Here is a 21,469-nt window from a genome sequence, read left to right on the forward strand (position 1 = left end):
GATGAGACCTAATGTGGCAGCCGGATTATCCCACAGCTGCTGACAGCGAGGATCTTACAGCTTTCTCTGAAGCAGTTCACCCCGGCCATTGTCAGAAGGATACTGGGTTTGCTGGACTCTAGGCTCTGCTCCTGCCATGGCTACCCTCTTAGAGGCGTTGGGTGTGTAGTCTCACCTTCTGCTTCTTGCGCAGAATCACTTTCACCCCATCCACAGACACGACGATGCTCACTTTCTTCTTCTTGATATTCTTTGCTTTGAATTCATACTAATGGGAGAAGGAGAAAGAAACCCCGATTAGAAGCGGTTTCAGATCAATAGTGAACAGCTGGGATGGATTTGGACAGAAACAGGCAATTTTAGATTAAAAAAAAAAAAAGCGGGCTATTTGTTAGCTTAGCTCTAGCTAAAGGAAGAGCCGTTTTCCTCCGCTGAGGGAAGTGTGTGCAAAAGGAAACTCCGGCAAAGGTGGCAGACTACTCAGGTTTCTTGTGTGTGTCTGTTTGAATTAAAAATGACCCTTTCAGAAGAAAGCAATGAGCAGTCCTGCGGCACCTTCGAGGCTAACCAAAATGATTTCTTATCTGCTTCGTTTTAACTACCCAATCTTCAGATACTTACTGATTCTCTCTAGCTCCCTGTCTCCCACCCCACTCACCGCTCTCTTTTTTTCCCATCCCCCGTCCCCTTCCCTTCTCCTATTTATTTTGAGTGTGCACATCCTAAACTTATAACTCCAGTCATCTGAAGAAGCGGGCTGTGCTTGCGAAAGCTTGTGATACCATCTACATGTTTTGTTAGCCTATAAAGTGCTAGCAGACCGTTTGTTGGTTTTTTCTGTAACAGACTAACTCGGCTACCCCTGAAACTTCAAAACATATAGACAGTATCATGTACTTTCGTGGGCAAAACCCACTTCCTCAGAGGCCCATCTGAGGAAGTGGGTTTTGCCCACGAAAGCGCAGGATACCGTCTATATGTTTTGGTTAGCCCTGAAGGTGCCACAGGATTACTTTTTCCCCCCAAAGTTACAGAGTAACACGGCGACCCCTCTGAGGCCTTTCAGAAGAGATAAACGAAACTTCACGGTGGCTGGGTGTTTTCAAAGCCCAACGTTCCCCCAGCTCTTACTGGGAGCGAGCCATGGAAATTTGGCCACGCATGCCATGTTTTTGTGGCCCGCAGCAAGAATCTGGATGTTGGCATCCACCGTAGCCAGATCTGGGACTGACAGGTAGATTCACATGCACTCATGAGGTTTTGCGCATGCTCATTATGGCTACGTCTACATTGCACGTTTTTTTGCAGAAGAGGAAATGCTAATGAAGTGCTCATTTGCATATCTCATGCTCTCATTTGCATATCTTCTGATCCTTTTTGCGGAAGAGTTTTTTGCGATAAAAAGCCCAGTGTAGACAGGGCCATTTGTCGGGAAAAAAACCCTTTTGCGCAAGTTCCGTTATTCCTCAAAAAATGAGATTTAAGTGACATAAAACGGGCTTTCAGCACAGGCCGAGGACACAGCACATGCAGTGTGGGCAAAGCTCGGGGGAGGGACTCTGACGTCGGGGGAGGGGAGGCGGTCAGAACCCGCTAGCGCATGGACATTCCATCGATAACCATTACAGCTCTGGCAAATGCAGCCTTGGTCTCACAGGGCTGGCTCGGCGGGACACGGCTTGCAAGAAAAGCTAGAAACTGACGCGTGATGGCAGCACCACTGGCCGTTGGTTCAGGCGCTGCCGTGCACGGCGCAGGTGAGATCGGGTGCTGTTCGGAAGGAGGGCTGTAAGGGCAGCAAAAGAGCAGCCATCTTGGCTATTAACAATCACCCGCGCTGCTCAGTACCCCGGAAACCCCTCCGGCTCCTTTCTGAAGGCTCCTGCTGAATGCCGCTGAGTTTAAAAATTACGTTCTTCTGTTTCTAATGTCGCCCTTGACAAAGGCTAATGTGAGTATCAACGGCATGGGAAATTGCCTTTGCAGTGCGTTAACTAGATAATATCTTTATTCAAGGCCAAGGTGATAGTGTCGAATATGTAAATGAATTCCAGATCAGCAGTCTCCCTTTGTAATTGGGTGATAAAATTCCTTTGTAGAAGAAATGGCCATTTTTAAATCTGTGATTGAATGACCAAGGAGGTTAAAATATTCCGCCCCAGGTTTACGTGTGTGACCAGTCCTAAGGTCTGAGTTTTGTCCATTAATCCTTTGTCACAGAGACTGTTCGGTTTGGCCAATGTACATGGCAGAAGGGCATTGCTGGCACTTGATGGCATAGATCAGTGGTGGGCAACCCCCAAGGGGGTCGTGGATGTTTTCCTGGGGGGTCGCCATGGTAGTGGGCATAAGCCCTGGCCAGTCAGATCTAAGTGCCGCGCTGCGGGGCTGCCAATGGCCGGGCCCAGCCCCGCCCGCCTGGATATAAGTGCCGCACCGCGCTGCTCAAGTTACCCTGGGGGTCGTGACACGAGTACAATAAAATATGGGGGCTGTGGTTGAAAAAATGTTGCACACCACTGGCATAGATCACAGTAGAAAATATGCAGTAACTGGTTAATGCAATACAAAGGCAATTTCCCCTGACTTTGATATTCACAGTTACACATCAAAAGTTATGAATGGGACACTTCCAGCCTGACTCAATTAGCATCATTAACACGGGTCCTACAATTGACAGGTAATTGCTTTTGCTGTTATATAGACTCTGAATTCTGGAATTTCCACTCCAGCTCATCTGCTGAAGTGGGTTTTACTCCCAAAAGGTCATGAAACATTTGCTAGTCCCTAAGGTGCCACAGGACTCCTTGTTGTTTTTGCACATACTGACTCACACGGCTGCTTTGCGACTTGTCAGTATAGCCACAGCGATTAAGACCAGCCGACAATCAGGCCACACGTATCTATTTTAATAAAAGTACTCTGCCTTTGCTTGATGTCAGAACTGCCGCTGCTTGAACGCAGCGAGAATAAAGCCTCGTTTCAACAGTCTCACAACATAAACTCAGCTGTTCCCGAGCTGGCGAAATCAGCAAGGGAGCCATTGCATGGATTGCCTGACAGCTATAGCCATGCAAAAACAGCAGCGAGGCTGTGACCATGAATGCGACACACACTCCCAAACTGGGTCCCACAAGAGCCAGGGAGGCGCTGGATTCTGGGTAACATCCAAACGATGGCCATGCACTCAAAGGCAGCTTTCCAAGCTCAGAAGCTCCGCTACCCTCACAGGCTGTCCCGTCTCCAAAGGGGCCGGTCCTCCCCTCCTCTTCCCTCCCGGCACCCCCCTCCATTTTGATTGTAAAAGGGGAGCAGGGGGCGGGGGGAGGTTGGTTTAAGCAAAAGGACTTATTCCTGGTTGCTGCTAATTTGCAACTCAGAATAGCACGAGAAGGCTGGAGGTACCATGGGTGCTGAGTGAAAGTAGGGCACCCTCAGCCCTGCCCCTAGCCCCACCCCTTCTGCACAGGCCCTGCCTCCCATGGGAGCCAAGCCACTCCCCCCAGCATCACGGGGAGGGCGGGTGACCCACGGCTCCAGTCTCCCCAGCCCTGGAGCATGTTCTGGGGGTGGCGTGTGGGCGGGGCCAGGCTGGCAGTACGATACCTGTCACGCATGAGGGCTTGGGTTTCTCCCTGCCGGGGCAGGGGGAGATTACTGGCGTGGGCCAGCTGGAAGATTTTTTTAAGCTGAAATTACAAGATGGGGGCTGGTTTGTTTCTCGCGTTTCTTAAAACGCAGCCCAGAGTGACCACCGCAGGGCACGCCCCTTCTGCACCCCTAGGATGTGGGCCAGGGCACATCCCAGGCATCCAGCTGGACAGAGGTAGCTTCTGCAGGCAGGAGGGTTAGCTCTCATGGGCGGAGGCAGCTCTTGGCACTCGGAGAGGGGTGGGGCACAATTAACTGCGGCATTGTTTGTACTCGGCCCCAGAGCTGAGAATAGAGGAGCCTCGTCTCGCAGCCAGAACGGATTGCGAACCAGCTGCCACGGGGATTCTGCAGCATGTTACATGTCTAAAACAACAGGCACTGGGCCCGCCTGTGTCGTTGCTAGAGGGATTCCCAGGTTTCCCGGTGCAGAGGGCCAGTTCTGAACCCGCACATGCTAGACACAAACGGGCGGCCCTACTGCAGCCGCCCACTGGCCCAAGCTAGACACGGTAGGCAGCCCTGGAATAACCAGCACCCAGAAAATGCTGCCTCCTAACGGTGAGTCTGGGTCTAACTACGATCTACACCAGTGGTTCTCACCCGGGTCCACGGAGGTCTCCAATGGTGGTACGTCAACTCATCAAGAGATTTGCCTCGCCGTACAACAGGCGACATAAAAAGCGCTAGCCAAGTCAGAACAAACTCAAATTTCACACGGCGACGTATTTAGACTGTCCTGTCCACCGAAATGCAAACGCCATATTCACATCCCAACGGATCCACCCTAATGACACAGCAAAAATGAGAAAGCCACCGATTTGCCAGTCGTGGTGTGCTGTGACTCCTGTGTTGGTAGAGACGAGTATGTGAGCACGGCATTTTCAAGGGAGGGGTAATGTGGGGTCTGCAGGACAAACCAGACTCTTGGGAGGACAGTCATCCGGAAAGGCTGAGCGCCGTGGATCGACAAGAGCAGAGAGGGTGGAGAAGCGAGGCAGTTCCCTTACTGAGGCACTACGCGTGAGAGAGAACACCCCGGTGAAAACCACGGCACCTTTTCTGTGCTAGAACCACCCAAACTGGAGCCGCGCCAGCCCAGTCCCCCTCTCCCCCCACACCCCTTGCCTGGGGGCCCGCAGAAGCTGTCGGCCCCCCTGGCTCCAAGCAGCAAAGTCTCTGTGCACCCATTGCAGAGACGAAGCCAAGTCCCCGGGCTCCTCGGAAACCCATTCCCCACCCCACCAGCCTCCCGGCCAGGAACGTTCAACGGCCTCCTCGTCCCTCAGGCCTCTGCTGCGGCTCGGAACATTCCGGCACTTCCCACTGCTTGTGCCAGGCCAACCCCGGATTAAGCTGTCGCCTTTTGATCTCTTCCTGAATTACTCCTCTGAGACAAGCTGCTTAAATCTCTCGCTGTCGCGCCAAGCGAGCCACGCCGGAGCACAAGCCACAAGATGGGCTTTTACGCTGAAACAGAGGAACGACCCTTCCTGGCGGCAGGACGAAAGCCCTGGCCGGAGTCGTAATTCTGGCAGACATTGCGAACTTCTCACACGCTCACTCACTGCCAGCCAGTGCTCTTCCCCCTCCTACAACTCTAGCCAGACCCACAGTTCTACGCTGCCCCACGCTGCTTCGCCATGTGGTGACCGTGTCTGCGGCTAGTTCTTGGCTCTGTTTTATTTTAGGAACATAACTACCAACTAGGGAACGGCGGGAGGACAAGTCCATCGTGAAGAACGGCCGACTCCGACCAATGGGCAGTGTCTGACTCCAGCCTTGAAGAGAAGAAAAATCTCGGTAAAAATATAAAAGCTAGGCTCCAAACCAAATAGTCCAGTCCGCCTCAGGTCTCGCCCGTAGCTGGAGGCAAAGAACCATGGGGGAACGGGACACGTCACACAGGCCAGCAGAGGTTTCTGAGTGAAAGAGATTGTTGTAGCAGCTGATCAGCATCAAAATCGGCGACTGTGAAAGCATGCTCCACTTGGGGTGCACGACAAAACAGGCTGTGTGGCACGCTTCCGCCAGAAGAAGTTTCTCCCACTCTTTGCCTCGGCAACCCCTTCCACTACCCTGCATGAACCCTTCATGACTGCTGCAGATGGGTTGTGTGTTACAATACGCCAGCCACAGACAGACGCGGGTGTTTTTCCCTTCGCCCACGTTCAGCGCCTCCAACAGTCCTTCACAGTCTACTCCGATGAATGTCAAGGAAAACAGGCTGGATTGTTCTCCCTGCTAAAGAGCTATTTATCTCGTGTATCCAAGACCGGGGGAAGTAGGAGCCAAGATCCCTTAGGCCCCGTCTCCACTTGCAGCAGGACTGACGCCCTGGCGATCGATTCTCTGGGGCTCGATTTAGCAGGTCTATTAAAGTCCTGCTAAATCAAATGCTGAGGGTGTCACCATCGGAGCCAGTACTCTTCATTGTCACGAGGAGTGAGGAAGTCAACAAAAGCATTTCTCCCATCCAACTCCCCACTGTGAGGCCGCCCTAGAAAAATCGGTACAAGGACACCGACTCCAGCTATGCAATTCACATAGCTGGAATTGCGTATCTTGCATCGATTTTCTCCACCAGTGTGCGCCGGTCCCAAGTAAATCGGAGCAACCAATACAGCAGAATTCCCAGGGTGCACCTGCATTGAAACAAAGCTCTTTAGTAAGGACTTTAAGCAAAGCTCAGCTCCTGGCTTTTCAGGGGCAGTTCCTCTTTCTGACCAAAGCCACGTCTGGCACCTGGAGTGCTGGCTGCTGGCGCTCCTAGCTTTGCCCAGGGGGAGGAGCCTCTTCCAAAACAGGATGTGCCAGTCACACAGCAATCAACGTGCCACGTGCCCTCCTAGGACAGGGGACGGGTCAGCCCTCGGGAGAGCAGAGGCCAAGACGTGGGCTCGGGTTAAACGCCAAGCAGCTGTACATCCACGTTAGATCCTCCAGCTCCCTCCGCACTGGGCCCCAAAGCCAGCAGCCGCGCCGCAGTCACACTCAGCACACTCTGCAGGCTGGCAGGCGCTCTCCCCCCGGCCCAGCCCCAGAGTGGAAGCAGACAGCTGTAGAGCTGTGGTGAGCAACCAGTGGCCTGTCGGGGGGCTGTGTGTGGCCCCAGAGACGTTTTCTTGACCGTTGCCCATGCGCAGGGCAGCCAGATTCCACTGGTTTCCATCCGTGTCGGGTTTTTTTTCCTACTGGTATTACTCACAGCACTGACTGAGCGCCGGGCGCGCCCGCGGCATCCAATCACTGCGCTGCTCCTCCCTGCAAATACTAGCACAACCACCCTGACCCAGCAGATCACCTGGACTACAACCGCCTGGAGGCCCACTGAGATGAAGGAGGCCCACTCCTGCGGACACTCGCCAGCCTCGGGGGGCCCATCACTGCTGTAGGGCCTCCACCGTGCTGCCCCTCGGTGATGGACGGGGCTCTCCCATCACAGTGGAGAATGCCCTGCCCTGAGAGGCGGCAGCGCAGAGATGGAAGGTTCATTTGCTGACCGAGCTCTGTCGGTCCCGGGGGCCAGGTCGGTTTTACCTGGCTCAGAGGTGTGGATTTTTCACACCCCAGAGCCAGTAGGGAAGGATTTAGCGTAGCCCTTGGCTATGGCTGCTCCTAGGCACCGGCAGCATCGGTGTCCAAGCTTCATCGGGGCCCTGCTGCAGGAGTTTTTGTCTTTTACAAGCCTCAGGCTGCATCTCCGGCTTCAGCTCTACCACATCGGCACGTGTGCCAGCTACTGCTGGTTTCCTCACGCTGGCTGTGGCTACTGCCGTTCTCACAGGGCTACAGCCTTCCCGCTGGAGCACCTTTCACGAGCGAGTGCACGGCCACCCCCCCCGGGGGAGGCGCCAGGTCTCCAGCGACAGGCAAGATGCAGCAAAGCAGGGAAGCAGCATTCGGCAGGCCTCAAAGTCATTAAAGCTCATTAGGCCTTGAAGAGCATCTCCCAGGAGTGAAATTCTTCAAAGCCACTGGGGGCCCTGCCCATTTAGAGCGGCGACGCCAGCTCTGCGAAGGATGTGTCTAGGGGAGTCATTATCCATTAACGAGTCACATCAGCCCTGGCCACTGCTCCTCTGAGCCGGAGTGAGAAACGGAACCCACTGCAGTCATTTTCTAGTGCCAGGCGGGTGGGGTTTCCATTTTAATTAATGGTTCCTATTTTTTTACCTGGAGGGAAAACCAAAATACGAAAAAAATCCGCAAGCTGGACTCAAACTAGTATGTTGTATAACCCAACAAAGACCCTCAAACGTTCCGTTTAAACTAACAGAGACACATGCAGATGGTGCATTGGTTAACCTTACACTGTCTGCTGAGAAGGAATCATCTACGTTCCTTGCATTTCATCCATTTCTGTTTTTCTCCTTGCCCCCCAAAGTTGCTCGAGCACCGAGGACCAAATTCCATTCAACACTGGGGGGGTTCTTTGTTGGCTTTCAGGTTTCAATACTTAGTCTTTCAATAATCATGTAAGGATGGGATAGAAATACCTTTGGATATTAAGGATTCTGCAGACGCCTTTAGGTTTGGGAGACTTAAGGGGAAGGCTCCACAGAGGTCTGTCTGATTTTATGTCCGAAACATCCGATGCTTCAGAGAAGAGATGCCCCTTTCTGGCCTGCTTTCTTGTAATTTAGTAGCTCAATTTGATTCTATTTCAAGACATTCAACCTGACCTGGAATGCATTCTGTAGCTGCTTTAAATCCCTCTGTGCAACTTCTTGCTTTGCAATAAGGACCCACACGCTCTGTGTGTGTAATATTAACTAACCCAAGAGCTAAAAGCCGTGGGAGTAAAAATGTTAATGGAGCTGTGTAATGCATATTTCATCCGATAATTCCACTCAAGGAGATATAAATTACATATGCAGATACTGGCTACCATCTGCGGATGAAAGAGACGAATTAATGCACATTTTAAATCACATGCAATATCCAGCACTAGGAACAACTTGCATGCCTGGAGAATCATTTGAGAAATTATATTCTTGATGAGCCTTAATTACTTCTGATATTGGGGCCTTTATTATGAAAGTGAAAAAAACATCCTAAAACGGAAAGGTGCATGGGTCTTCTAAACGGACTTTGTTTCTGTGAGATGAATCTTCTCTGTTAGGGACGAACAGCCCAGAGAGAATCCCCAGAGCCAGGAATCATCGAATCCTAGGGCTGGAAGAGACCTCAGGAGTCACTGCGTCCATAAGAACATAAGAATGGCTGTACTGGGTCAGACCAAAGGTCCATCTAGCCCAGTGTCCTGTCTGCCGACAGTGGCCAATACCAGGTGCCCCAGAGAGGGTGGACCGAAGACAACGATCAGGCGATTTGTCTCCTGCCATCCCTCTCCAGCCTCTGACAAACAGAGGCCAAGGACACCATTTTATCCCCTGGCTAATAGCCTTTTATGGACCTAACCTCCATGAAATTATCTAGCTTCTCTTTAAACTCTATTATAGTCCTAGCCTTCACAGCCTCCTCTGGCAAGAAGTTCCACAGGTGCAAGCCCAATTCAATAATGTAATATATGGAGATATACTTATCTCATAGAACTGGAAGGGACCTTGAAAGGTCATCAAGTCCAGTCCCCTGACTTGACAGCAGGACCAAGTACCATCCCTGACAGATTTGTCCCAGATCCCTAAATGGCCCCCTCAAGGATTGAACTCATAACTCTGGGTCCAATGCTCAAACCACTGAGCTATCCCATCCCAGCTAGTGCTTTGTCATGCTGGGACTTAAAAACCTCTACGGATGGAGATTCTACCCCCTCCCTAGGGAACCCATCCCAGTGCTTCCCCACCCTCCTAGGGAAATAGTTTTCCTAATATCCAACCTAGACCTTGGGACCATTGCTCCTTGTTCTGCCATCCATCACTACTGTGAACAGCCTCTCTCCATCCTCTTTGGAACCTCCCTTCAGGAAGTTGAAGGCTGCTATCAAATCCCCCCTCACCCTTCTCTTCTGCAGACTGAACAAGCCCAAATCCCTCAGCCTCTCCTTGTTGGTCATGTGCTTCAGCCCCCTTATCATTTTGGTTGCCCTCCGCTGGACCCTCTCCAATGCGTCCACATCCTTTCTGTAACGGGGGCCCCAGAAGTGGACGCAATACTCCAGATGTGGCCTCACCCGTGTCAAATAAAGGGGAATAATCACTTCTCTAGATCGGCTGGCAATGCTCCTCCTAATGCATCCATATATGCCACTTGGCTACAGGGGCACACTGTTGACTCATATCCAGCTTCTCATCCACGGTAACCCCCCGGTCCTTTTCTGCTGAACGGCCAGGATCACTGACCTAACACCGGAGGTTTTGGCATCATGCCCCCTATACTGCAGTGACAGAAGAATGTTTCTGAAGCGGAGACGGTCGGGGTGTTTGCAGGAGCACATTGGCAATCAAAATAGGCCCGGGAAATGGGTTGAGAACGGCCCTCCCCATGACGTCACCGCTGTGTGCCCCTCAGGCCCCGCCCCGTGTCATATCCGGCACGCGGGTCAGGCTCTGCGTGCTGCATACAGAGCTGCTCCAAGTGAGGGGCAACGGCGTGCGGACACGACGGCTCACCGGGAAATTCCCGGTATCCTGCCGGGCCAATCCGCCCTGTGTGTTTGGAGCAGGAACACAAGAGAGCCTGCAAATGCCTCTCCACCGAGAAAGAAGATCATCACACTCGTTCGGAGACAGAAACTCTGTAGCATTTTCTGAAGGATTGGTCAAAGGCACCACAATTGTAAATGCCAATCTGACTGGCTGTACAGTTACAAGGAGTTCAGCCATGGTGGCTTCTTCCTCCATCCCCCAATTTGACAGACTTGTAGCTCCCTCGGTCGATCAATTTTGTACCAAAAAATCCAAACATTGGACAAACTCCCTATTACCACAGCCCCGCAAAGCCCCAGTCTGGAATGTTGTGCACCACCGGTCAGTCTAGACCCATCCCCCAAGAGTTTGCGATCTAATCTCATACAATCCCTACCGCTGTGGTGTAGCATCCTTTGAAAGGAGCACAGAACAGTCCAGAAAGAGTCTAGAAGACCCCTAGGTCCAGATATCTCTGCAGAGGGGTTTAGGGAATCAGACTGCAATTACTCAAACTGGAATTCAGCCTGGATAGTCAATGGGAAAAATATGCCGCTGGATTTTTAACATGAGCCAACACTCTCCATTTAAGTGACAGGTGAAAGATTATTTCCTGCTGCAGTGTCCCCCGGACATCAGAGAAGGAAATGGTTTGGAAATAGCAACGTCCCCCTCCCTACCTCTGGTGAATAACCAGGTTTCTCCTTTGGATTTCCTATCCGCATAGTAAACAAGATTGATCTTCTCAGGCTCACAGAGATGACGATCGCCAACGAAGCGGCAACATTAGCTCTCAGAGCCAGGGGCTAGGGAGTCAGGTGGGAAATCTAAAGTTAACACGGCCTGTGTACACGGTTGCTCCAGTGTATATGTCAATAGCGCTATCTCCTTCCCCCAACACACCGCCCTAGCTAGAGATTGCAGGGGAAGTCACCGACACAGGCTGTAGGTGGAACTCTGATCACACCTGCGCCACCGATAGCACGGCTAGTCGCAACGCCCCACTCGTATGGGACAGGAGCAGGAACAGAGAGGGAAGGGGAGGCTGAGAGCCACTGAACCAAACTGCAAACCCTGGATAGAAAGGAACTACTTCAAGCTGGAGCGGGGGAGGGAGAGCACCCCCCACGCCCTCAGTCCCAGCACAGATGTGCATGGCTTGCGGGATAGCTACTCCCTGCCTCGGCTCCTAAACGGGCCCCTTGCTGTAACACAGCAAGTAGCTTCTCTGTGCGACCGAATGAGGTGTCTTTCGCTGCCACCACAACTGCAGGCTGGAGTTTCTGACGCTGGGAGAGCAGCTCTCGAACCGTTAATAGTGCGGGGGAAGTGGGAATATTTTCAGTGTGTGGAATGTTAATTGTTTCAAACCAAATCGGCCTCCCTCACCCCGAGAGGCCACGTTCGCCCTCTTTATTCATCTCCTGAGTGCTCTTAGACCCCTGAAACTGATGTGAGAGAAAATGAAACCCTTCTTTTTTATTGCTAAATATCCCGTGCGTTTCCCTCTCGGGCTCTTCGCTAGCTCCGACGTGGAGCAATACTAGCACACCAGGCCTGCCAACGGGGGGATGGAGGCGGAAGGGCTTCGGCTGGTTCCCCCATTCACAGAATACGACTGGCCCAGCCCTGTGTACCGCGCACAGCCAGCAAGAGAGGTCAAACACTCGCCCAAGTTGGCCTGTGTGAATGCCGCTGAGCATACTCTGGCCCTGTGCTCCCGGTAACTGGGCAACACACAAACAAAACTTACCCATGTCGCAGCCGATTCGACGGTCGCCCCTCCCGCCTGGGAGAACCTGAGGATTTATGAGTCTCGGAAACAGAGAAGTGGCCATGGGAAGCCGAAAACGAGCAGAGAACACAATGAAGGGACTGCTGGCAAAACATCCCAAATACGTTTTTTTCCCTAAGTTAGCCCCTTCCGCCATCTGACTGATCCCGGAGCTTGAGATCACTCCTCGCACAAAGCTCCGGCAGACGGACCTCTCGCTCGGCCTGCGGGACTGCCCCCTGGGGCTTCCTGCTGCAGTGCTGAGCTACGTGCACCGTCTCCTCTCCTCAGGCGTCAGGCCTGGTGCCTTTACCTCCCCGGGAGCGGCATTCCACAACCCTCCTGCTCGCACACCGGGCCCCGCAGGGCTGACTGGGCGTGGGTGTCCGGGGTCCTTCTCCTCAGCTATCTACGACCGCGACCACACCGCCTCCTCAAACCAAAGGGCACAGGAACAAAGCGCGGAGAGCGGGAGGGTTTTAAAACCACCTGCAAGCACGTCTGTCTCCACGAAGGCCTGCCATCCTGTGATGGTGACCCAGAAACCATCTGATTTTTCTGTGGGTCAGTGGCCCCCCCGCCCCTGTACAGAGCAACAGTGAGGGAGCCTGCGTGCAGACACAGCCTCAGGAGCGAGGGGGAATCTAGACGCCAGGCCCAGAAATTCTCTGGCCCGTTTCGCCCGCGGGGCTCCAAGCGCTTTACCTAAACTGAAGCACAGGCAGATCCGGGAACTGGTCCAAGAGCAGTTATGGGGAAGGCAGCCCAGGAAACCTGCATTGCTGCCCCTTGCTCTGGCCAGCGTCAGACCCTCCCTCCTCAGCCACTGCCAAGCTCCTCCCGACGATGCCAAGTGGTGTCTCTCTGGGGCAGACGTCCTACAAGGAACTGCGCGTGGAGCACCAGCCCATGGCACATGGGTGACGGATGTGTACACAGAGAAGTGAAAGCCTTTGCAGCCCATTCCCCACCTCCAATTCAGGAAGTCCTGCACAGCGTGTTCTTAAGAACATAAAAATGGCCACGCTGGGTCAGACCAAAGGTCCTTCTAGCCCAGTGTCCTGTCTGCCGACAGTGGCCAGCACCAGGTGCCCCAGAGGGAGGGAACAGAACAGGGAATCATCAAGTGATCCCTCCTGTCATCCATTTCCAGCATCTGACAAACAGAGGTTAGGGACACCACCCCTGCCCTTCCTGGCTGATAGCCATTCGTGGACCTAATCTCCATGAATTCATCTAGCTCTTTTTTGAACCCTGTTAAAGATCTAGTGTTCACAAACTCCTTTGGCAAGGAGTTCCACAGGTCCACTGTGCGCTGCATGAAGAAATACTTCCTTTTGTTTGTTTTAAACCTGCTACCTATTCATTTCATTTGATGACCCCTAGTACTTGTGTTATGGGAACAAGTAACGAACTTTTCCTTATTCACTTTCTCCGTACGTCATGATTTTACAAACCCCTCTCCTATCCCCCCTTAGGCGGCGTCTACACTCGCGGCTTCTTGCGCGAGTAATATGCAAATGAGGCTAAGCATGGAATATCGCTGAGCCTCATTTGCATACCTAATGAGCCACCATTTTTTTTCAGAAGAGGCTCTTGCGCAAGAAGGAGCGTCGACACTGCCCCTTCTTGCGCACGAAAAATCCTCTTGCGCAAGGCCGTTCTTCCTCTCAAGTTATAGGTGTAACGGCGTTACGCAAGAGGGTTTTTCTTGCGCTAGAGGAGGAAGCGTAGATGCTCCTTCTTGCGCAAGAGCCTCGTCTGAAAAAAATGGTGGCTCATTAGGCATGCAAATGAGGCTCAGCGATATTCCATGCTTAGCCTCATTTGCATATTACTCGCGCAAGAAGCCGCGAGTGTAGATATGGCCCTCGTCTCCTCTTTTCTAAGCTGAACAGTCTCAGGCTTTTCATTCTCTCTCCATACGTTCACGAGGGCCAAGCAGAGCCTGTATTGCACAGAAACGTATGCGAGGAAGGGACTGAGGTGCAGCAGCATGAACAGTCGCTTTGGAGAGTCAACTTAGGGATGGCTGGACTGGAGCCGGATTTGGGCTCAAGCCAATACCTATTGTACCCCAAGCTGCGCGAGGGCCCCTGTGGGGCAAACGCCTGGGAGCCCGCCGGTGGAACGTTTTGCCTTCCCAGCCTCCAGCCTGGCATTCCGAGCAATCTTTTGTTTCTAACTGTTCTGACCCTCCGGCTCTCTTGGCCCTGAGCCCAGCGACCCGTCAAGGAGCAGGTCATTTTGGCCAGGCGTAGGCGGCTCACGTGCTCAGATGAAAAATGCAGCTTTGAGACCAGCTCCTAGGAAAGCGCCTGTAAAAGAAACAGCAGCAGCTCCTCTTCCTTCAGCCTTGGGCTGTATTTCCCCCATTGGTCTCCCTGAAGGACATTCTGCAGGGGACAGAAACAGGGATGTTAGCGACTAGTCAACTAGTCACTTCCACCCCTTCCCCGTGCTGCCTCTATCAGGGTGTGTCTAGACTACAGGGTTTTGTCGACAAAACTATACCTACGTCCACACTGCCTTTGAGTTATGTCGACATAACGTCGACAAAACTCAGCAGTTTTGTCGACGTATGTAAACCTCATTCTACGAGGAATAACGCCTTTTGTCGACAGAGTTCTGTCGATAGAAGGCATTAGTGCATCTACACTGTCCTTTGCGTCCACACTGTTGTCGACAAAGCGGCTTGCTTTGTTGACAGAACTGGATGTAGTCTAGACGCTCTTTGTCGACAGAAGCTTTGTTGACAGTATCTGTCGACAAAACTTCTGTTGACAAAACCCTGTAGTCTAGACGTACCCTCAGAGACAGGCAGCAAGTGGGGGGAGAAGGATCGGGTGCTGGGAGGAGCTGTGTTAAAAACTGGTTTCCCCAGTACCATCTTGGGGGCGGGAGAGGGAGACGGGGCGCAACGGGGAACTGGCGGGGCTTCCGCCTTTGAAATGTACATTTCAAGGGCGGAGGTGCCCTTACCGACTAATCAAATAGTCAGGGCTTGTCAAACCGCAGCGAAATCCACTTGCCAGACCCACACTGCACATGCGCCAGACCCACACTGCACATGCACGCACCACCAGTGAATGCGGCGACCGGCTGAAGTCTACTTGCCACGGGCGAGTAATAAACGGATTTGTCGAGCCCTGCAAATAGTCGATGCAAATTACATTGACTATTCCATTAGTTGATTCGTCCACATTTAACATCCTTAGACAGAAAAGCTTCTGCCGGTGGCTCTAGTAGGTACACTGGGTACAATCTAGGCCAGAGATTCTCAAACTTTCTGGCCCGCCGCCCACACCGCTGAACACAGACCTTTTTCCGGACCACCAGCCAACCACCCATGAGGATAAAATGGACATAGGAGGGAGTAGGGGTGCGGGGTCTGACTAGGAGATAGGGTGCTGGAGCGGCCTGGGGGGTGGGTTGGGTGCAGGAGTGGGCTGGGGTACGGGGTCTTGGTAGGAGGGGAATAGGGAACACTTACTTGGCTCTGTGCCTGCTGCCACTCCAAGCACCATCCCCCGCTGCTCCTATTGGCCATGATTCCAGCCAATGGGAGCAGCGGGGAAAGTCTCCAAGCGAGTGTTTTCCTGTGCTGCCACTCCCCCTTCCACCAGCTGGGGGAGTCACTTCCTCCCCCTGCACACCAGATCAATCCCACAAGGCTCCCTCCATCCACCCACCCCCCAATAGGAGCTAGTGATGGTGCTCCAACCTGGTGAGGAGGGCTGGGGCACCACTATATGCTCCCTGCTGCAGGGGAGGGAAGGGACAAGCCACAAGCCTGTGGCCCACCTGCAAGTCAGTCGCGGACCACGCTTTGAGAACCGCCGATCCAGGTGAAATCCACCCCAGCCGCTTCCTGGTCATTCATATTTTGGTGTCTGAGAAGAGAGTCTCCTGCCGGGGGGTGGGCGTGCAATTGTGAGAAGCCAGAACCCAGCGCCCAGGGATTTGCAAAGCTCTTCGGCACAGCAGTACAGACCGGCCCTCTCCTCCGCTACGCTAGCCTGGAAGACACAACCAAGTGCCATTTGGGCAGGAGGCCATGGTGTGGACCAGGGCTTTCCAGGATACGGTCCCTTGGCTGCTGAAACTGCACTGAAGAGGGGCACAGCCAACTCCTTTCAGGACAAATATCAACAGGACCCTTCAAAAGCCATGCCGGAAAACACCATCCTGTGCTGTGGCCCAAAACTTCCCACAGGCTGGTGCCTCAGTGAGACTTTGGGCCCATACACAGATCCTGCAGGCATGGGCGGAGGGGTGACAGACAAGGGAAGGCATTGCCTTTCCAAAACTGCCTACACTGCTGAGGGGCTGGGGACATGCCGCACGGCAGCCCGGCAGTTGGGGAAGGCTGGGGTCACGCCACACGGCATCCCCGGCCCTCAGCAGGGTTGGGCGGGGCTTGGAGGAGGAGGGAATGTTGAAGGGGCGGGGTCTGGGAGGGGAAGGGGCGGGGCTTCGTCTTGCCTCCCCCAGCTGGGCCTTCACCCGCCGCTCACGCCTGCAGGAATTACTGTGCTACTAAGGGGCCTGCGCTGCAGAATTTCCTGCTTTCAGAACCATCCTCCTCCCACGTCCTTCTGAATCGCCTGCTGTCAGAAACGCACCACCTGAGACCCCAAAAGCAACGGGAAAGGGACGGATCCAAACACTTCCTGCTGGAAAAGCGGGGGAGGGGGGCGCGTTTCCATCTTCAAGGCCATTTGCATATGCTGAGCCTGCCAGGGAAACGTTAATACAGCGTGGGAAACCCCCGAACACCTGGCTTGCCCAGGGCCCCTTTAGTAAGTCGCGGCGGAGCTGGGCTTGGCCTGGGGAGATCCTGCCTCCTGCTCCCGTGGTAGGATCACGCTGCTCTCTTGTGCAGTGCAGCGTGTGCCAACGTGCTGTTTCCCAGAAGAGCCCCATCCCCCAACGCCGGTCGTCTAATGACATTAACGATTCCCTGTGATTCCAGTGCCCAGCCCCCTGGGGTGAGCACGGCTGCACGGCCTGGCTTCTCGATTGACGTGCGCCCTGCGTGGCAGCCCATGCAGAGCCCCAGATGGGGCTGAAGAGCGAGGCCAGGCTCCTTCTTCGCGGGAGGCAGGCGGAGCCCGGGGGTCGGATATTGGAGATTAAATGCGAAGCAGGAGAATGTGAGCGACAGGTCCGTGCGGTGGGGTCCAGGCCCTTACCTCATGCTCCTAGGGGACCTGTCAATCATTCACATTCCAAGGCAAGGAGAAACAGAGGATTTTTAAATCGGAGGCCCCCGCCAGGCCAAATGACCTGGGACGGCAGGATCTGGGGTCAGTCTTCAAGCATCTGAAAGGCAACAATTAGTCCTCCTTTAAAGAACGTTTCCCCCATCCCTCGACACTCTCTTGGAAAACAACTGGGGAAGATCCGGATGGAGGGGGCTAACAGCGAGGGGCGGGGAGCACCGTGACACGCTCTCTGGTTGCAGCAGGGTGCGGGTGTCAGTCTGATCTGGCAGGGGGAGGGGAAGGTCAGAGAGGAGAACTATTTCCAGCTGAGTCGGGACCCAAACATGGGTGGCCATTCCATTTCAAAAGGGTCGCGGCGTGTCTCCCCAGGTGGCTCTGCCCTCCCTCCTCTCCCCGTTTTTGAATTGCCTTGGGTCACCACGTCTTCTTGAATTGTCAAAACGGGTCCCCATCTGGAAAAGGCTGGGAACCGCTGAGCTAGGGTTACCGCAGCCAACCCCGGCCACCCGACGGGGGTAGCAATGGCAAACGGCGTGTCTGGAGCTCCAACCCCTGCTTGGCGTTGGTCCAAAGGCCGTGGGTAGCGGGTGCCTCCCTGCACAGGGCACACGGGAGGGGGCAGAGTTTCCATTCCTAACCCCGTGCGCTGTTGGGGAGTAAAACCCTTCACCCAATTCAGAGAGGGTCAGGCTACAAGCAGCCTTTTTCTGCGTTGCCGAAGAGATTCAGTGCCCCCCTCCCCACGCAGCCCAGTGCAAGGGGATGTCATGTGCCCTTCGAGGCCTCGCCAACAAAAGCGCCATTGTCGTCTCCAGGGATCCTCTGCTGCGGCCAGGTTTCACGGGGAGCGTTCCCACACACGGCTGCTCTGGCCCAATTCACCCAGGCAGCCCCACACCAGTCACTCATGGAAAGGGCACAAGGGCATCTTTCCAGCCTGCTGTGCTATCCTGGCCCTGCCTTTCCTCTCACTGGGGATAGGCCGGGCTGAAAGCCAATGGACCCGTCGCCTCTAGAGCTCCATTCAATCCAGCCCAGGGCCTGGAAGTTACTCTCTGACCTAACTCTGGTTCCCAGCGGACACAGGCCTCTCCCAGAACCACCCCTTTCCTGGGACGGCCTGTGGAGACTCCTCTATCCTCTGCCCACAAAAGAGCGCCCTGGCCCAGTCAGGAGGGAGGCCCGTGGCAGGGAAGCTGCCCTCAGGACGTGGACGCTGTCTGCTCAGGGGATGAGAGAGGCTTTGTGCTCCAGGGCCCTTCACCAGGGCAGAGCCGAGTACTGGGGAGATCGGGCAGGGAGCCAGCATGGATCCCCACCCGACCCAGGGCCGGCACGGAGGGTGGGCTGCAGAGCCAGGCTGCAAAGGCGGCATCTCGTGGTTTGTCGCGGGGAGCGTGTGGAGAGCTTGGCATCGCTGTGGGCAAAGCACCGCAGGCTCGTTCTCCGCCAGACACGTGAACGCAGCAGCATGTCTCAGCCCATCTGCGGCGCTCGCTGCTTCCCGGACAGGAGAGCGCTGAAGGCCAGGAGTCTGGAAACGTTCGGTTGCTCTCTCTAAACTAGAATGAGACCGTCAGCCTCTTGCCCTCCACCCCGGTGGTCACACACTAGACCGGAGTACCGAGCCGTGCTGGGTTGAGACCCCTTCCAACGCCTGCTGTTTTCAGCCACAGCCTTGGTTCTGAGCCCCCTGGGAGAGCTGTCCAGAACTGGCCTGGGGACGCCAGGAGCCTTAATTCGTATTTGTGCTGTGAATGCGGCTTGAGGCCCCAGACACGGCGCAGGGCCCACTGTAGCCCACGTGGCCGGAGACCCTCCTGGTGTCTCAGAGCGGATGCTCTCCAAAGACCCAAGAAGAGATGCTCATCTGAGGGGAAGCCGATGAAGCTCACCGGGTCCCTCTGGAACGGACGCTGCTGTTTGTACGACGTGTGCAGCAGGGCCCCACTCCCTGCTGGGAGAACAGCTCACCTCCGTGCCCCCCTTCTGGGCACGTGGCACTTCATGCTCTCCCTGCCCTGCGGGGGTCTCCTTCGGCACCACCATCGGGCACGTGGCAAGCTGTCGGCTTTGGCGCGCTTGCAGCTGTAACCCCAAAGAGTCTCACAGCAAAGGCTGGAAGGATAAGTGCGCCAGACAGGCCAGGACTGCTCCGTGGCAACGCTTGGGCAACAGGGCCCCAGGCAGCACTGGCACACGTGGGAGGATGGTTAGCTTGTGGTTTAGAGCATTGTTAGGACTAGGGATGTAAAACTGTTTAATCGGTAATTAGAGGAGGACAGGACACACCAACTGGGCTGGTCCCCCACCACATCTGGGCTAGGGCGCCCCATGGACAGGGGCTGTTCTGGGGGGCTGGAACACCCCTGCCTGTGCCGGGCCCACTGGGTTGAAGCAGCTCCCTGCCCACGGCAGTTAAACAATTCACCATTCACATCCCTTGTTAGGACTCAGGGTCTCAAGCCTCCCTGGGTGTCTGCGGGCAAGACGCTGACAGGCTGCGAGGGCACCCCCAGGCGAGACATGGGAGCCTCTGGGAGACCAGAGAGGAAACTGCCCTGGCTCAATTCCTCACCGGCCAGTAAAACAGCTAAGCCAGGTGGTGGCAGCCACGAGGATCTGTGGCTTGCACAGGGGTAAAGGGAGGCGGGAGGGAGGGACTCAGCGGTGATTAATGGGCGCGTGTCCTGGCTATCCCCGAAGGAGATGCAGTTTATTGCTTGTACATGGTAGGACTTGCTTGGGAAGACAGACGATAAATTAAGAACCGTTTTCAAATCTTCCCCGGCTCCTCACAGGCATGTTCCTGTCACTTTGCCTGCAGAGAGAGAGCTGAGCAATGATTTAGACTTTAAATAGTCGGTATTAACGGGGGAGGGGGCAGGGCCTTGCCGCATCTGCTCCTACCAGAGCTGAGGAGTGCGGCAGTGCTGGTGGGGAGGGGGCCGGGGACGGAGCTCACTGTGTGCATGGGGGGGGGGGGGGGGTTAAGGAGCGTGCTGACACGGAGGTGTCGGCTCTGAGGCGTCGGTTAACTATCCCGGGGGAGCACCACCTGGGATGGGTTTGGCTTACTAGTTAACTGGTTAACCATTCCCAACCCCAGTAGGAAGCTCTCGCCGGGCTACCCAGCAGACTCCATACCACCCAGGTGCCAGGAGGCAAACACGTCCGTTGCTGCAGACGGTGCAAGCTGAGTAGCGGCGCTAAAGAAGGGGGAATGAGGGTTACAGGAGTCGGAGCGAGAAGGCCTCTAAATCCCCATTATTTCGCAGTACAGGCTTGTCGTGTCGACGCGCGGTATGTTCTTTCAGAAGAACACTGCTGCGTAGATGTACCGAGAGTTCTTTGCCTGATCTAGCTTCAAGGATGCTCAGAAGTCCCCCTACACCAAGATGGTCAAGGGGCCCGGCCCTGGCCGGCCAGCCCGGTGGATAAGCAAAGCCCCTTTCAGAACGGGCCTGACAGAGGTGTTCATTGGATCCAGATTAGAAGGGCTCAGGCAGCTGCCTGCAAAGCCCCTGGCTCCCGGCCACGGCTGAAAGAGCTCAGCAGCTGTGGAGAGGCAGGGCGCAGGTGGCGTTTCAGACAAGAGGTGGGTATGGCAGGAAGCGATGGTTCCCACAGGAGACACTGGGGCCAGAGGAATGACTCTGCTAATAAGGGGAGGCGGTTTTATTGTGACGAAATAAAACTGAAGCTCTAAGGGGGGGGGGTCTCCTCCACAGGCTGGGGGGACAGGCTGCCAGCACCCCCCCGCCACCTCCTCCTTGCAGCAGGTGAATTCAGCCTGTTGGGGACCATCTGTACTCCTCCCAGGCCCGCCGGGAGCAAACTATTTACCCAAAAGGTAAAACAGAGCCAGGCATGTCTGCCAGGCTCAGCTCAGGCTGGCGCGGTTGCTCTTTTCCGTCTCTGAGGATGCAACGCTGGATGCTTCTGCCAGAGGAGCAGCGTTTTTGAGCAACGCCGTGTAAGGTGCCTACCTCCTTTCACAGGGGTGGTTCCTGCCTGCTCCTGAGCTGTTTCACTTCCGTTTTCAGCACCACTATGATCTCATCCTAGGACCCGTTTACAGCAGAATCACTCTCCCATGTGGACTCAGGAAGTAAGGATGTAACAGCGTTGCTAGTTCCCTGGCATGCATTAGCCTTGCCAGCAAGCTGTTAACTGGAGAGCCCAGCCGGTGGGGGCAGCTCCCTCCCCACGGCACCCCGGCTGTC

General features: G+C 54.7%; 1 protein-coding gene across 3 annotated transcripts in view; it reads right to left on the reverse strand.

The window, feature by feature from the left end:
- LOC102450481 (carboxyl-terminal PDZ ligand of neuronal nitric oxide synthase protein) overlaps positions 1–21,469 on the reverse strand; it is a 68,056-nt gene that overhangs the window by 16,240 nt on the left and 30,347 nt on the right. For 2 of the 3 annotated variants that reach the window (XM_075905420.1, XM_075905419.1), the window contains one exon: positions 176–268. In XM_075905420.1, the coding sequence (XP_075761535.1) occupies positions 176–268 (93 nt within the window). Of the gene's footprint in view, positions 1–175; positions 269–15,819; positions 15,910–21,469 lie in introns of those variants that run through there. The other variant, XM_075905421.1, reaches the window with a different exon arrangement.

The sequence above is a fragment of the Pelodiscus sinensis genome, chromosome 22 (genome assembly GCF_049634645.1).
Source record: "Pelodiscus sinensis isolate JC-2024 chromosome 22, ASM4963464v1, whole genome shotgun sequence".
Taxonomy (NCBI): Eukaryota; Metazoa; Chordata; order Testudines; family Trionychidae; genus Pelodiscus; species Pelodiscus sinensis.